The sequence below is a fragment of the Rhipicephalus microplus genome, chromosome 3, assembly GCF_043290135.1.
Source record: "Rhipicephalus microplus isolate Deutch F79 chromosome 3, USDA_Rmic, whole genome shotgun sequence".
Lineage (NCBI taxonomy): Eukaryota > Metazoa > Arthropoda > Arachnida > Ixodida > Ixodidae > Rhipicephalus > Rhipicephalus microplus.
Window position 1 is genome coordinate 10,152,628 of NC_134702.1, and position 14,640 is coordinate 10,167,267.

Sequence of the window (14,640 nt, forward strand, 5' to 3'; positions counted from 1 at the left end):
AATTTTCCGAAGCCAAAGAACTTAAAGAAACTTAGAAGCTTTGTCGGCTTGTCGTCATACTTCCGACGCTTTATTAGACATTTTGCTTCCGTGTGTGCGCCCCTTACGGACCTTTTTAGCGGCGACAAGGACCTTTCCACCTGGTCACCAGCATGCGACGATGCGTTCACCAAATTACGCCGCCTGCTAACTTCACCACCCATCCTCCGCCAATACGACCCTGCCGCTCCCACGGAGGTTCATACTGATGCCAGCGGTGTTGGACTTGGCGCTGTGCTCGCGCAACGAAAGGCAGGGTTTGATGAATATGTCGTCGCCTACGCAAGCCGAACTTTGACGAAAGCCGAGGCTAACTACTCCGTGACCGAGAAAGAGTGTTTAGCTATTATTTGGGCCCTTGGAAAATTTCGCCCCTACCTGTATGGTCACGCATTCGACGTCGTCACTGACCACTACGCCCTTTGTTGGCTATCCACACTTAAAGACCCTTCTGGACGACTTGCTCGCTGGGCGCTCAAACTTCAGGAATACGACATCCGCGTTATTTACCGATCCGGTCGTAAGCACACAGACGCCGACACCCTTTCTCGCTCACCCATATCGGATGAAGGTGTTTGCCTCACTTCCCTCGAGCCTGCACTTGCGTCATCCGCCTTGCGCAACATGACCGTGGAACAACGAAAGAATCCCTGGATCAGTGTCCTCATAAGCATTTTTTCTGATCCTCTCACCCCTTCGCCGTCTCGCGCTCTCCGCCGTCGGGCTAGCAACTTTTGCCTAAGGGATGATCTTCTTTATCGACGCAACTACCTTTCTGATGGTCGCAAGTGTCTCCTTGTGATACCCCGCCATCTTCAAGCTGCTATCTGCGAAGCTTTTCACGCAGACCCACAGTGCGCCCACGCAGGCCTCTTCAAGACATACGCTAGACTTCGACTAAGATTTTATTGGCGTGGCATGTATAACTACGTGCGGAAATTCATTCGCTCGTGTGCTCAGTGCCAACGACAAAAGTTACCTCCCGGGCAAGTCTACCCGTCACAACCTCTTCCTTGTCCTAGTGGACCTTTTGATCGCGTCGGCATTGACATTTACGGACCGCTACCATCAACTCTAGCTGGTAATCGCTGGATTATTGTTGCGATAGACCATCTGACACGCTATGCCGAAACAGCCGTGCTGCCGACTGCCACATCCCGTGACGTTGGAACGTTTCTGTTGCAATGTTTCATTCTGCGTCATGGTGCCCCTCGCGAGCTCTTAAGTGACAGAGGCCGTGCCTTTCTTTGTGACGCCTTGAAGGCATTACTCAACGAATGCCGAATCGTGCACCGCACAAGTACAGCGTACCACCCTCAAACGAATGGCATGACGGAGCGCTTCAACCGTACTCTTGGCAATATGCTGTCGATGTACGTCGCCTCTGATCATTCAAATTGGGACCAAGTTCTCCCGTTCGTCACCTACGCGTATAATACCGCCGTACAAGCTACTACTGGGTTTTCGCCATACTTTCTTCGTAACGGACGAGAACCTTCAAATACAGTAGACACTATTCTCCCATATAAACCTTATGAGTCCGAAAGTACAACTCTGTCCGAAGCTGCTCGACATGCTGAAGAATGCCGCCAGCTTGCCCACTCTTTTTCTACCGAGGACCAGTGGAAGCAGCAATCCCGCCAGACTGGGGACCGTTCGGCTCCAAACTTCTCACCTGGTTCATTGGTATGGCTTCGGGCACCTGCTACCGCAGCTGGCCGCTCCGCAAAACTTCTTCCCAAATACATCGGACCCTACCGCGTTGTAGAGCAAACGTCACTTGTCAACTATATCGTGGAGCCCATCATCCCATCCACAGACCTACGCTACCACGGTCGCGACACTGTCCACGTCTCTCGCCTCAAGCCATAATATGACCAATCCGCCAGGATTGCGTCTTTTTCTGCGGAGGGCGATTGTAGTGAAGAAGAGGGGCCTCAGCGGCATTTCTCGGCGCCTCAGGGGCACCGCCATCAGCATAAGCTCGTGCTTGCTGCACTTGGCCGGACGCTGCTGACTGCTGCGCCTTCTGCATTCTGCTCTGCAAATAAACCCCGTTACAATATATATATATATATATATATATATATATATATATATATATATATATATATCTGGCACCTGGCACTGCCAAGTATTGGCTAGGTATGATTTCAGGCAAAGAGCAAAGCACATATTCGCAATTACAGATTCAACAAAATTTCGTCATGAATAACATTCACACAGCTACCACAAGCGAGGCACTTATGGTAGAAGGGTTGCACTTTATTTGTCAGCGTCAGGCCGACAAGAATGTTAGCATGCAAGCGCTCGCATGCATGGACGCATGCACACACCTACACGTGCACTAGCTAAACCGCAGAGGAACAAGGAAACCCAAAAGTAGGCGAGTCTGGCTAGCGATACTCACCAGCGCGTTTTCTATAGTTTGTGTTCGTTCGACGAAGATTCTACCACCAGCAATGAATTGCCATATTTAGCATTTTAATTACAACATAACTTAGAAGTTCCAGAGGGTAGGTAATTAAGTCAGGCGCACTGAAATTAACTTTTATAAAGAAGTGTTATTCGAACGTCCGGCGTTCCATTTAGCTGCTTCATGAGCAACGAAGGCGCCGAGCAGATTCGGCTACCATCGGGCATAACACACAGTAAAGCCCGTTTTACGAAACGCTTATTAAAAAAAACGCGACAGAAAATATGAGCACAGTACCTTGAAGGGCCCCTGAAACGCTTTTTAATTAACCATAAAATGAATCCACCAGAAGAGCTTATTGCTTCACAAATTCAACGCCGCAAAAATTTTAAGAATCCGTCCAATACCAGCGGACACGGTTAAAAAGATTTGTTGCACGCTACAATCGCATTCTCTCTTCTCTCGTCCCGACTAAAACGCTGGAAGCTAAGCAGGGAGGTATTGCACGGGGAAAGAAAATACGTCATGCGCACTTCTAGACTTTGAGCACTTTTTTTTTCTTCTTCAAATGCGCAGATTTTTCAGTGCGCTCGCGCGTGCACGCGTGGACGAGACACGACCTCTCGTGGTCATTTTTGTATTGACCGAACGCGCCATATTCAAATCAGCCAATCGATGGCCTTCTACGAGTGATTTCTGAGCGTCTTCCATCATTTGTAGAGGGAAGACAAAACAATTGTTAGCTGAGTTTGATAATTTATTGTGAATTCCAGGCCGCGTGCTGCGCTATAACATTTTGCTCACGTGTTCTCGGGAGCCTCTGCCACCGATCGGCAGCATTTTCTGACCATGCTCAAAAAGTGTTGCAGGGGCCCTTCAATGCAGACAACAGCCAATAAACCGTACAGAATGGCTGGCAACGCCACGCAAAACGATGGCGTCGCCGATATGTCGAGGCCCTCGGGGAAATTAATCGGAAACACACGGGGGCCATGTTCTTTTGTTGCAGTACACAACCAATATTGCCAAATAAAACGAGGCTTCCGCAATTGCAGATACGCAATCGTGAAAAACGTGAAGGACATGTCTCAGCACGAGTACCAATGGCACTGGTTGCACGCAGCACACCGTGCTAACCGTCCGCTGCGTGCGTGCCTGAGTTGTTGATGGGGTGCTCTAAGCATCCCCTCCCCCGTCTATACAAGTCAACTTCGAACACCATCATAACCATGTTGCATTTATTTTTATTTCAATACGCTCTTCTGGTCACGTGACTTCCGTGACACCGTGGGAAGGCATACAGACGGCGCCGGCTCGACGTAGAACAGCTCCACTGCTGAAAGAGAAGCTATGCAACCCGCATGAAAACTCGTGTCAAACCACCGCATATGACTCCAGTCTTTCGGCGCGACAGAGGTTTGTACAGCCACCTGACTACCCGCCGCGGTGGTCTAGTGGCTAAGGTACTCGGCTGCTGACCCGCAGGTCGTGGCATCGAATCCCGGCTGTGGCGGCTGCATTTCCGATGGAGGCGGAAATGTTGTAGGCCCGTGTGCTGATATTTGGGTGCACGTTAAAGAACCCCAGGTGGTCGAAATTTCCGGAGTCCTCTACTACGGTGTCTCTCATAATCATATGGTGGTTTTGGGACGTTAAACCCCACAAATCAATGAATGACTATCGACGAGACGAGAACGTCACATCGTTTTCATTGCACGCCGATACTCACCAACATTTACGCATGTCACACCACCACGGAAAAGGGTATAAGACCTGTCGGTGCGCAAGTGATTATTTTCAACTCCCCAAAGTTGCCGGAATCCCATTGACACGCAGTGAATCCACGTCGTTGGGTGACGCTGAAGCGGCGTGGACGTCCTCCAGGCTACCTGTCCGCCCTGACGTCTTTTGTTGAGGCGGGCGGCACGCAGAGAGCGCAACTGCACGTGGGATGGATAGGAACTTTTTAGGGATGGATGCATGCTAATGCAGAACGTGGCACTGCTGCTCAACGGGCAGCTGGCTGGCCTGACCTTCAGCGGCTGGGAGATTGCCGACGAGCTGGTGCACAGGCTCCGCTTCGAACGCCTCAACGTGGCCATGGGATGATCATTCTATTCCATTCCTTCCGGAGACGTAATGGAATGCTCACTCCTGCAATGTAAGCCCGCGCGGCCATGGGGTGTTTTTTGCTTGGTATTACGCGCCCCCCTTTTTTGCCTTTCGCGTAGCACTGACGTGCGATCACGCAACGAGCACGGCTTCTAATCTTCGTAGGAAACTTACCTTCGAAATCTTGATGTTTTTAGAGCGTTTGAGTGCCTCTAATCGTGGTGGCCAGGTTTTTGTCTGACGACGGTTGCCGAGACAACCCAGCTTACCTTAGTGGGAATACGAAGCATATACGCTAATTTGACTGAGAGTGGAAAGCACAGATACGGCACCCTGGGCGCCTAGTTGGCCTTTGCCCTGATCTCTCGCGTCTCGGCCGACGAGCTGGCCACTGCCGCGAGTCCGGCCAGCGCCTCCGTCCGGCTGGTGCGTGAGCTGCAGCTGCGCGCCCTCGTCGACGCCCGAGCATCAAGAGCCGAGCTGCGGGTCTCGAGCACCTCTCCAAACAGGACCTACTGTTCGCCGTCGGCTGCCTGCTGCTGTGCGACGGCTATCCTTCGGAGCAGCTGGTGGCGCTCTGCAACTGACCACTCGCCGGAGACGCGCGCTTCGTTGAGGCGTTCGGGTGCCCTCAAGGAAGCGCCATGACGCGACCGCATGCGTGCGACGTCGGCGACTGAGAGCAGCGCGAGCAGCGAAGTTAATGAACTTTACTATGAAAGCTGCACAAAAAATTCTCCACTGAATCGCCTGTGCGCTCGGCGCACATCTTGAAGATTTTGAAGAAATACTAATCTGTTCGCGCTGTTTCTTCGCATCTGTGATGTATGAAGCTGACACATATACGACAGAAATATAAATCGTTCTCTCTTTTTGGCAATGTTTAGAAAATACGGTCCTGGAAATAGTAATCAGCATTACTTGCAGATACCTATATGCACACAGTAGAGTGTAGAGAGGTAGGGGGAGGGGTTGATGGCTTTGTTGTGGGGACTGACCCTGTAGAGAGGACTCGGTTGAGCTTTCGTCCTGGTGAGTATTGGGTGAAACGGGTGATTTATTTCAGTATTGTATGCTTTATAACTCTCGTTTTGTGCACAAGAGCTGTAAACACGACACTTCTGAGCTTGCTTATGTTGAAAAACAATTCGAAACAATGTCGAAAAACATATTCTTGGCTTCAAATGCGCAACCAGCAAGGTTTCTTAAGGCACTGAGCTGTCACCTAGAGTCAATCCTGAAACTTTATGGTCAGGAGCAATGCAAGACCTCAAGGAATGAAAAACAAAATGGCGTACATAAAAAACTGGAGTCGACTTATGCACCATGTGTACGATGTACAGGAAGGTTTCTTTATAGCTCCACTTACACGGAGACAAATAGGTGACCCCCCCCCCCTTCCACCAATGATCAGTTAAGAACAACTGACACTGACGCACGAAGTGCCTCGTCACCTTTTATTGGTGTCCTTTTTCAGCAGACGTACATTAACGATCCGCTCCACTTTATTGATATACACATGACACATGTAGAGCAGAAATAAACAGCAAAATATAGTGTTCATTAGCATCGAATAAAACACATGTCTCCAATGTCAAGCACATTACACGAGACAATGGTGGCAATCACTCGAGCCAATGGCTACAGACTAAGCTGCCCGTTTGACAATCGGTAATGATGCCGTTCTACGTAGATAAGTCGGGAATCACGTAAACGCGCACTCGAAGACTGATAGAGCCATGAATGTTTTTTTTTTCTTCTTTTGCACTTCGTTTACTAAGGCTGCGCCTATCAATTGAGACGACAAAACAGTCAAGAAGTTCTTGTCGGTCTCAGTAGCTTATCGATGGGATAATGATTCCGCGGACTACATGCAGCTTACCCAGCTATTGATTAACGAAATGACGGATGAGGTGACAGAGTGGTTTGTGGCCTTTTGTTGGCACCGTTGTCTCGCTTGCCACACAGGAGTGGAATTTGGTGAGGTCTCGTTCGCTAATTAAAAGGTCGTGTTTTTCGAATACCGAGTAATGAGGATGATCTTTCGAAATGGCACAAGCCGCATATTGAAGCGCTTAGGTCCTGACGTCCTTGGTCTTGCGCAAGCTACCAATCCAGTCAGTTTAACTACTTTACACGAAAAGCATAGTGATGGGACGTGCGTCCACTCTTATCGTTGGCCTAGCGTGGCGTCGTAGTTCATGCTTTCCAGAGAAAAGAAGCTGCTAGATCTTTACTAAAGACTACTTGGATCTATTAGCTATTTCTGTCTACTGTATGCGGACGCTACACTTATCAATTTGTTGTCCACAGGCACTTGTTTGCTTTAAGAGGACTGTACGCCGGGAGAGTTGGTAATACATAACTGACAGGATAACCGCTGGTCATTAAGGGTAACAAACTGGATTGCCAGAGAAGGGAAGCGGGTTAGGGGGAGACAGAAGGTTAGGTGGGCAGATGAGATTAAGAAGTTTGCGGGTATAAATTGGCAGCAGCAAGCACAGGACCGGGTTAACTGGCGGAACATGGGAGAGGCCTTTGTCCTGCAGTGGACGTAGTCAGGCGGTGGTGATGATGACGATGAACTGAAAAAAACCACGCGAGAAAGAGACGATGACACAGACTGCGCTTGTGCGTGTGGCTTTTGTGTTCTTTTCTATTTTTTCCGCAGTTTTTGCAGTTATTTTAGCGGCGAATTGATTGCTGGCATGAAATCCAGGGACCTGTGTTGCCCTGCAAATTCCATTCTTCTGTTCTATCGCGTAAACAGATTGTGTTTATGCATAAATAATAAGTAAGCGCTAATGAATATGCAACAATATTGATGGCAGCACGTCGGACCTGCTTGACGGTGGTGCCAATAACACAAATTTCAGTGTCAATTAAGAGATAAACGCGAGAAAAATGTTTTCAAGCGCTGAGTTGGTACAGCTCAGCAGGTTGTCTTTTCAGGCTTCCGCTATGCTACTTTGAGCTTCCCGCCTTGACGTCACCTCCCAAAATTGGTTAAAGCGACTGCATACCAACTCCCAACATTTCGTCGTAATTTTACTCTTGCCCCCACTTGTGGCGTTATAACCATTTTTACGTGATGGCTATATAGTCACAGTTAACACACACATGTACTTTATATTGGTCCGTAATTTTCGTCTAGTAGAATTAATTGCTTGAATCACTTCATTTACATTTAACTATTTATATATCCTCTACCCCCCCCCCCCCCCCAATAAAAAGATTGCCTGTTACTCTTTTTAATCAATAGTTACTCGTCACATATATAAAACTCTCTCTAAAGATACGCGACTCCCCGAAATAGAGTTGACGTGTATACCTTTAAAAATAGTATACATTATATGTGGTAAATTTTGCTCTTTTCGTTAGTATACGTGGCAAATAGGAACCCACTAGAAAGAGTAACAGGTACCTTTTGTATATTTATTTCTGAGAGTGTACACATATTCTTTGTACCGCGATGCTCTTCCCACTTTGACTCTCCCAATGATTATTGAAACGTGCTGACACTCCATGGAAGGAATGCCCAACGCTCGCAATGCCTGCTCCGCGTGTTTAGTTTATTTTGCCGATTGGTGATAATTTAAATACCCGCAGGGATTATGCGTTGTACGCGCTTTCATTAAACAAGAGCTAAAGCGAGCGGGAATTTAGCAATATCAGGATACCATATAAGGGCAACATGTGCGGGACTCGTGCGTATAGAATCACTTTCAAACGGACCAACAAAGACAGGAAGGGCAAGATGAAAGTTTGCGATGAGAAGTTCGCAAAGCGATGGTGTGTGGAGGGGCTGTGTGCCAGCACGTATACCCCACGTTTACGAATTTTGCGTCACAAACGCACCGTCGCATGCACATGGCGTCGTATCATCGAGGCCAGTTTACTACAGTCGGCGACAACCTAAGAATAAAAAAGCAGTATGTGTCACTGCCCGTGCGCAAAATGCGCTTCCAATTGCGAACGCCCTTTTCGATGTCGTAAAGGTTACGAAGAACCAGCGAAAAAAAAAAATGCAACGTTTGGCGAGACGAGAAACGAGGCACCGCTAGCTGCACCCGTGCACTTTAGTTTCAAATAAGTATGTACACATTATAGAGGGAACTCCAGCGCTAGTGTCTATACAGCAGCAAAGCATGGTGGGTTGTCCACGGATTTGTATTAACTTCGTTTTTTTCCGGCTTCTTGTGGCTTCGTCTGGCCTGAATCCGCTTTTTCGCAAGACAGACATCACCAAATGTTCAGCAGTTCCACTCCACATTATACTTTTTGTCAATATGGTTGATTGGGCGAGTTGGTGACACATGACCGTTTTGAAATGAGAGCGCACTATATACTTAAACGCAGACAGAAAGACATAAATCCAGAAAAAATCCCAAGAGGGGGGCACACATCTTGAAATGGCGGCCATTTTTGTTTCTATGAGTGTTACCTTTATTTTTTACTCGCATAAAAATAAAATCATAACCTCCAAATACAATTAAAAAAAACGAACGTGTTCCCAACACACGTAATTGCATTGTTCTAGTTGTTGTTCTATTTGATCGAGCGGCAGTCGCGATTTCAGTGATGGGAAACAGCTGAGGGATTTTTAACACCTACACACTGCAACAGGCATTAAAAATGTTGAACGCGCTATATGTCGATCCATTTAGATACATGATGCTTGAAAGATAACCTTCAAGAATGGTCACTTGAAAAGGGCGTCCCCCTCCCCCACGGCCGGTGCACGGAGTGGAGAGGGGGGTCGAGACTCCCCCGGCCCCACCGTGATTTACGCCACTGCTCACCGATTTTTCGGATATGCTGTGGTTGTTTTGTGCTCGTCAGTTTTTAGCGCTTATTCTTTCAGTGTTCATGGATAGCTAACAGGCCCAACAGTCTGTTTTGTTTAAATATACTTACACCCGTATTCACAAACGCTCCTCGACTCGAATTTCACCCTTCACTTGACAGAGTTGCGCACTGCGCCTCTGCTCGGCTGAAAAGGACGCTGCGCTACTCAAAAATAGCAGCAAATTATCACTGATATGCAGTGACATTCCCTGGCTAGAGATGGCGCTCCCGTCGGCTTTCTCGAGTGAAGGTGGAGCGTTGAGTGAAGGGGCTTTCTAGAATACGGGGGTTATTCTTGGGTTGCAACCAACCGTAGTGCGGTCCTATTCTACGTGGCACGACAGAGCAGCGCACCGATTGCGAGCGCCACGCTGAGAACGCTGGCTGCAGCCATTGGCGAATGACCGCTGGAAGCTGGGGTAGTGACGTTGCCTGGCGCATCCGTAGTCGACTGCGTGGCCGCGGTACTGCTGTTGCTCGTGGCGGAAGAAGTGGCTGGCTTAGCGGTCGACCCGGCTTTCGTAGAACTGGCCGTTGAGTTTGTGCCGTTGGTGCTTCCAGACGCCTGGTGCTCCGTGTTGCAAGTGTCATTCTGGCACACCCCGTACGTTGCTGTTTTGTTGCCTTGATTCGCCTGCGTAACGTCAGTTTCATTAAACACGTGGGCTGTTTCTGTGGATGAAAGAAGGTCACATTCGCAAGCGGCACTGCCTGAGTAAGCGAGCTACACAAAGCGTGCTTAATCGTACGCCTATTTCGCTACAGCCTCAATTTACGATTGACCACGATGAGGAGTAATTAAGCGTCTACGACAGATAACCGTGCCAACGAAATGTTTGTAAGCTGATTAGGCCAAAATTCGGGTTTACGAGCGCTTCTTGCATCGGACGATTTATTCACTGGTCCTGATCATGGGCCCTTTATCGTAAGTATTCTGTTTGTCAAATTGCGAGGCCCGTTTCTTCATTTAATATCAAGAATAAATTAATAATAATAATAATAATAATAATAATAATAATAATAATAATAATAATAATAATGCACCCGCGTTCAGCCTATAAACTGACGACACATATATACTCACATTGTAAATAATGCACTTCGTTCCATTTAAGCCATTGGTCCCACTGAAAGAATCGGTTCCATTGCATACGATGTGGCAGGTAGCGTTTGCCTATTGTAAGAAAAGAGAGAGAGAGAGAGAAGAAAAGTATCAGAAAGGTAGGGAGGTTAACTACACTAAGTCTAGTTTGCTAACCTACACGGAGGAGAGGGGGAATGAGGGAGAAAAAGAGAGAGGAGGCGGAGATACACATTGCACATAACCTGCACACCGCACACACAGTTCAGGTTTCACTGGCGGTCGCACAGTGACGTTGCCCTCAAGAATTCTAGAAGGGCTCGTGTAGATTTCTGGGCTGAAGGACGTGAAGGCCACGCTCCCATAGATCTCCTTCAGATCGCCTTCACGTACTTCAATTCTCCCAATTCTCGATCGGTGGAGAAATGTTTAAATGGATTCGGAGCTACTTACTGAAGAGATTCTTTTTCGTGCACACTGCAGGAGGCCGCACCATAGACCATTACACCTCTCGTGGCGTCCCACAGGGTGGAATGCTCAGCCCTATTTAACCCCACGATTGTAAGATAAGAATGAACATGCAACTGGGCAAGAGATAACCCTAAGGAGACCTACACGTCCGTGTTTTGCTATCGATCTGATCTTTCTTCCGGCGAGATGGCGATTCATGATGCTTGAAATACGAACGCATAACTACGCACAGGGAAGACAGCGACAAGCGTTTGTCCCTGTCTTCGCGTATCCCTGTGTAGTCACGCACTTGTATTTCAAATTTAACTATGTTTCATCAAGCAAGCATCTAACTAGAGCACAACTTTGTATCAATTCACAACTATATACATGCGGCGTTTTTTTGTGCGGTTTTAGCCTATACACCCCCCCCCCCCCGTCAAATTTACAGAGTATGTGTGTGCAATAAAACCTGAGTGCGTTAGTCAGCGCTCTTATATTTTCCTTGGTATGAAATAGTAAACTAGTCGTCATTAATATTGCGTCTAACATAGTACTTGGGTGATGTGCGCACGCGTGCGTACGTGTTGTCTCTATAAAAAAGGAAGGTATAGGCTGCGTTAGCGCCATCTATGCTATTACAAGCACCTGTGTCCATCTGTTACTTCATTTTGTCCTCATTTGTTCCTGCGCTATGCTACAAGTCAGAAGGATTAAAGAATACTCCTTAGTTACGAGCCAGTTTACGCTTCCCATATGCTGTTCAGTACGGGAGACACGTGCAGGAATATTTTTCGTGCAAGTACACTGCCTTTTATATAGTCTCGTCCACACTCTAAAAAAAAAAAAAAAAAACTTGAACTCCTTCTAGGTATTCTTGCCTTGGCACCTATCATGTCTCTTTAACAAGACACGTGATCTTTGCTGTGGGTCACACGACTTTCCAAAGAGAGTATAGTTAGCGTGCCTCTTTAAAGAGAATCACTGCACGTGGTATGCTAAAACTCTCAAAAAGGAGGACAAGAACTCTATTTAGAGTGTATACGATGGTTCGAGCATAACGATGCTGCGGTGGAGGGAACTTACCAGTAGAGCACCTGCCTCGTTTCCTTTGCACTGATCAGTGCTATTTTGTGCCTGGCTTCTGGTAGCTGCGAATGTAGACGAGTAAAAAAAAAGCACTTTAACATCCCCTACAGCATAAGTGTCAAGTCTGACACTCCCTCCGTAATGCAGCTCTATTCTTCTAGGTCGCAAGATCACATCTCCAGCATCTCAATATGACTGCTTCTTTCCCACGAATCTATTTCGAATAATGTAAGTAAAATGAGTGTGACCATGAGAAAATTGTAGACGGTCCTGAAGAACAGCAGATTCAACTTACTGCTGCTCTTTACGCTTACGAATGTTTTTACCAGACCTGAACTAAAAGAAGCCCGCAGTGCACTGAAAACGTGCCGACGGCGTTTGTGCGCCACACTCTGTAAGTAACGCACCACTTTAGTCGGCTTCTTTGAATACCCACACTTCACCCGAATACAAGAAACATATCCAGCACATAAATAACACTAAAGAATTCGCAGCTGTACAGCTTAGTGGCCTCCGCTTAGCACGGCTAAACACGATGTCGTGGGCTTGATTCCCTGCCCCGGTGGCCGCTTCTCGATGGGAGCGCGTTCTTTCTTTCTTTCTTTCTTTCTTTCTTTCTTTCTTTCTTTCTTTCTTTCTTTCTTCCTTTCTTTCTTTCTTTCTTTCTTTCTTTCTTTCTTTCTTTCTCTCTCTCTCTCTCTCTCTCTCTCTTTCTTCCTTTCTTTCTTTCTTTCTTTCTTTCTTATTTTTTGACACGCTAAATTTTATATGATTTAGGTTGTACCAGAATGTATGCCGATAAGTCACCCTTGATTAAAACGTTAACACCAATCCCCATGTTAGCGATTCTTCAATACCTTAACATCACCTACAAAGCATATCCGTTGTTTTTAAATCAGCTATATTAAATTGTTAATGCCAGAAGCCGTTATAACAGTCGATCGACGAAACTATAGAAGTGCACTCGAATTGTATGTATACAATAAACGGCCTTTTTTTACGAGGCAATTAGAAAGAGAGACAGAGGAAGAAAGAAAGGGGGAAGGTTTTAACCAGTTTAAGACATTTCATGTTCCTTGTCCTGCACTGAAAGGTAAAAGGCACAAGACCAGACAATAAAGGAAAGAAAGAAAGGATTACGATGAAGCAGGAAGAATATTACCAATGGATGCTTAAAAAAGAATTCGGGACGTTTAACGGGGGTTTTTAAACCAGGCATTGTATTGAGGCACGCCGTATAGTGGGGAACACCTGATAAATTTTGACAACCCGTGGTTCTTGGACGCGCACCTAAGTCTAAGTACACCCCTTTTTTCACTACCACCTGAATGCAGCTGCCGCGATCGGCAATCGAACCGACGCCTTGGCGCTCCACAGCGCATCGCCATAGCCGCACCCGCCATGGTGGGGCGTGGAGTTGCCCAAGGCTCATTCGCAGATGCGACTATATATAGTATACCGGTGTCGTGACCATGCATGTGCGACTGGCGACCGAAAAGCGACAACGCGTCCAACGTTCACACGTGCGTGCGACCTGTATACCATGCAGTTCACACACAGAACACACGTGTGCTCGGATTGCCATTGCCCTGCAATGTGAGCTGTTAAGCCTGTTCCTGAACATCTGATTGTTTCAGATGTTTGCGACCGAAGTGCCGAGTCGCGAGTGACTGAGCCAAAGCCCGCATCCATGGACATTTTTTTGCGACTAACTTGGTCGCGTGCTCAGTCCCATAATCGTAATGTGTGAAAGGGCCTTTACAGACCATAAGCGCTAATGCACATATACAGCCCAATAATCCTAAAGAAGCGCTAGAGACATGCAAACGTTAAAACAGCCTGCGGCTTCTATTTCAGTGCCCACTCGAGCTCCATTAGGTCTGACGGCATATCGACGATAGTTATAGCGCGAGAACAGAACGACGACGCAGAGACAAGAAGGACTTGTCCTTCTTGTCTCTGCGTCGTCGTTCCGTTCTCGCGCTATAACTATCGTCATGTCACACCTACTAGCCCAAGCTGCCACACTCCTAAGGCATATCGACGTTTTAGAACTTTTCCTTGAACACGTACACAATGCGCAGAGAGAGACGTACCGGCGAAGAGCAAGGCGCAGGCGACGAGCATCAGCGCAGAGGTCATGGTTGGCTCCTTCAGCTCGGTCCACCTGGAAGACGAACAGTCTGTTCAAGGGTGCGCTGCCGGCTAGCAGTCTAATATGAGCGCGGCGGGGCGAGAGTATAACGCGGCGTTACGCGATACTCCTGGTCCCTGGTTTGCGGAGCTTCGACTGTGCCAGGAAATGAGACGCTGCTGTGTTTTCGCCGCTTGCAAATGCGGGTGACTGGGGCGTAGCGGTGACACAGAGCTGGAATCGTGCGTTGTGGACGCACGTTGCAGACACGCGCGCGCCTCAGTTCGTGGACAGCAGTTGCGCAAAAGAGAAACAGCGTCGAGTGACTTCCGGTTCGCTTGTCGTTTTGCCGAAACGGCACGCGAGACGCACCATGATGTGTTCTTCAGCACTGTCCATAGTAGAATGCACAGCACGTTTACACACAAGCTTAATAATTGCTCGGGTTTAACGTCCCAAAACCACAATATG

General features: G+C 47.6%; 1 protein-coding gene across 1 annotated transcript; it reads right to left on the reverse strand.

Moving 5' to 3' along the window:
* Positions 1 to 6,010: 6,010 nt before the first annotated feature.
* LOC119182750 (uncharacterized) lies at positions 6,011 to 14,342 on the reverse strand. The gene is made up of 6 exons (XM_075888863.1): positions 14,291 to 14,342; positions 14,132 to 14,202; positions 12,033 to 12,097; positions 10,500 to 10,589; positions 9,770 to 10,049; positions 6,011 to 7,152 (listed from the first exon to the last, which is right to left on the reverse strand). Exons 2-6 carry the CDS (start codon positions 14,175 to 14,177, stop codon positions 7,079 to 7,081), a joined length of 555 nt encoding a protein of 184 aa, XP_075744978.1. The 5' UTR covers positions 14,178 to 14,202; positions 14,291 to 14,342; the 3' UTR covers positions 6,011 to 7,078.
* Positions 14,343 to 14,640: the final 298 nt, after the last annotated feature.

Excerpts from the sequence above, each read along its gene's own strand:
- LOC119182750 (XM_075888863.1), bottom strand. The coding sequence starts at position 14,177 with ATGACCTCTGCGCTGATGCTCGTCGCCTGCGCCTTGCTCTTCGCCG. Across the intron at positions 10,590-12,032 it reads ACGAGGCAGGTGCTCTACTG|GCAAACGCTACCTGCCACAT; the intron begins GTAAGTTCCCTC and ends TTCTTACAATAG. Across the intron at positions 7,153-9,769 it reads CAGCGTGGCGCTCGCAATCG|TTCATCGTCATCATCACCAC; the intron begins GTGCGCTGCTCT and ends GGTTTTTTTCAG.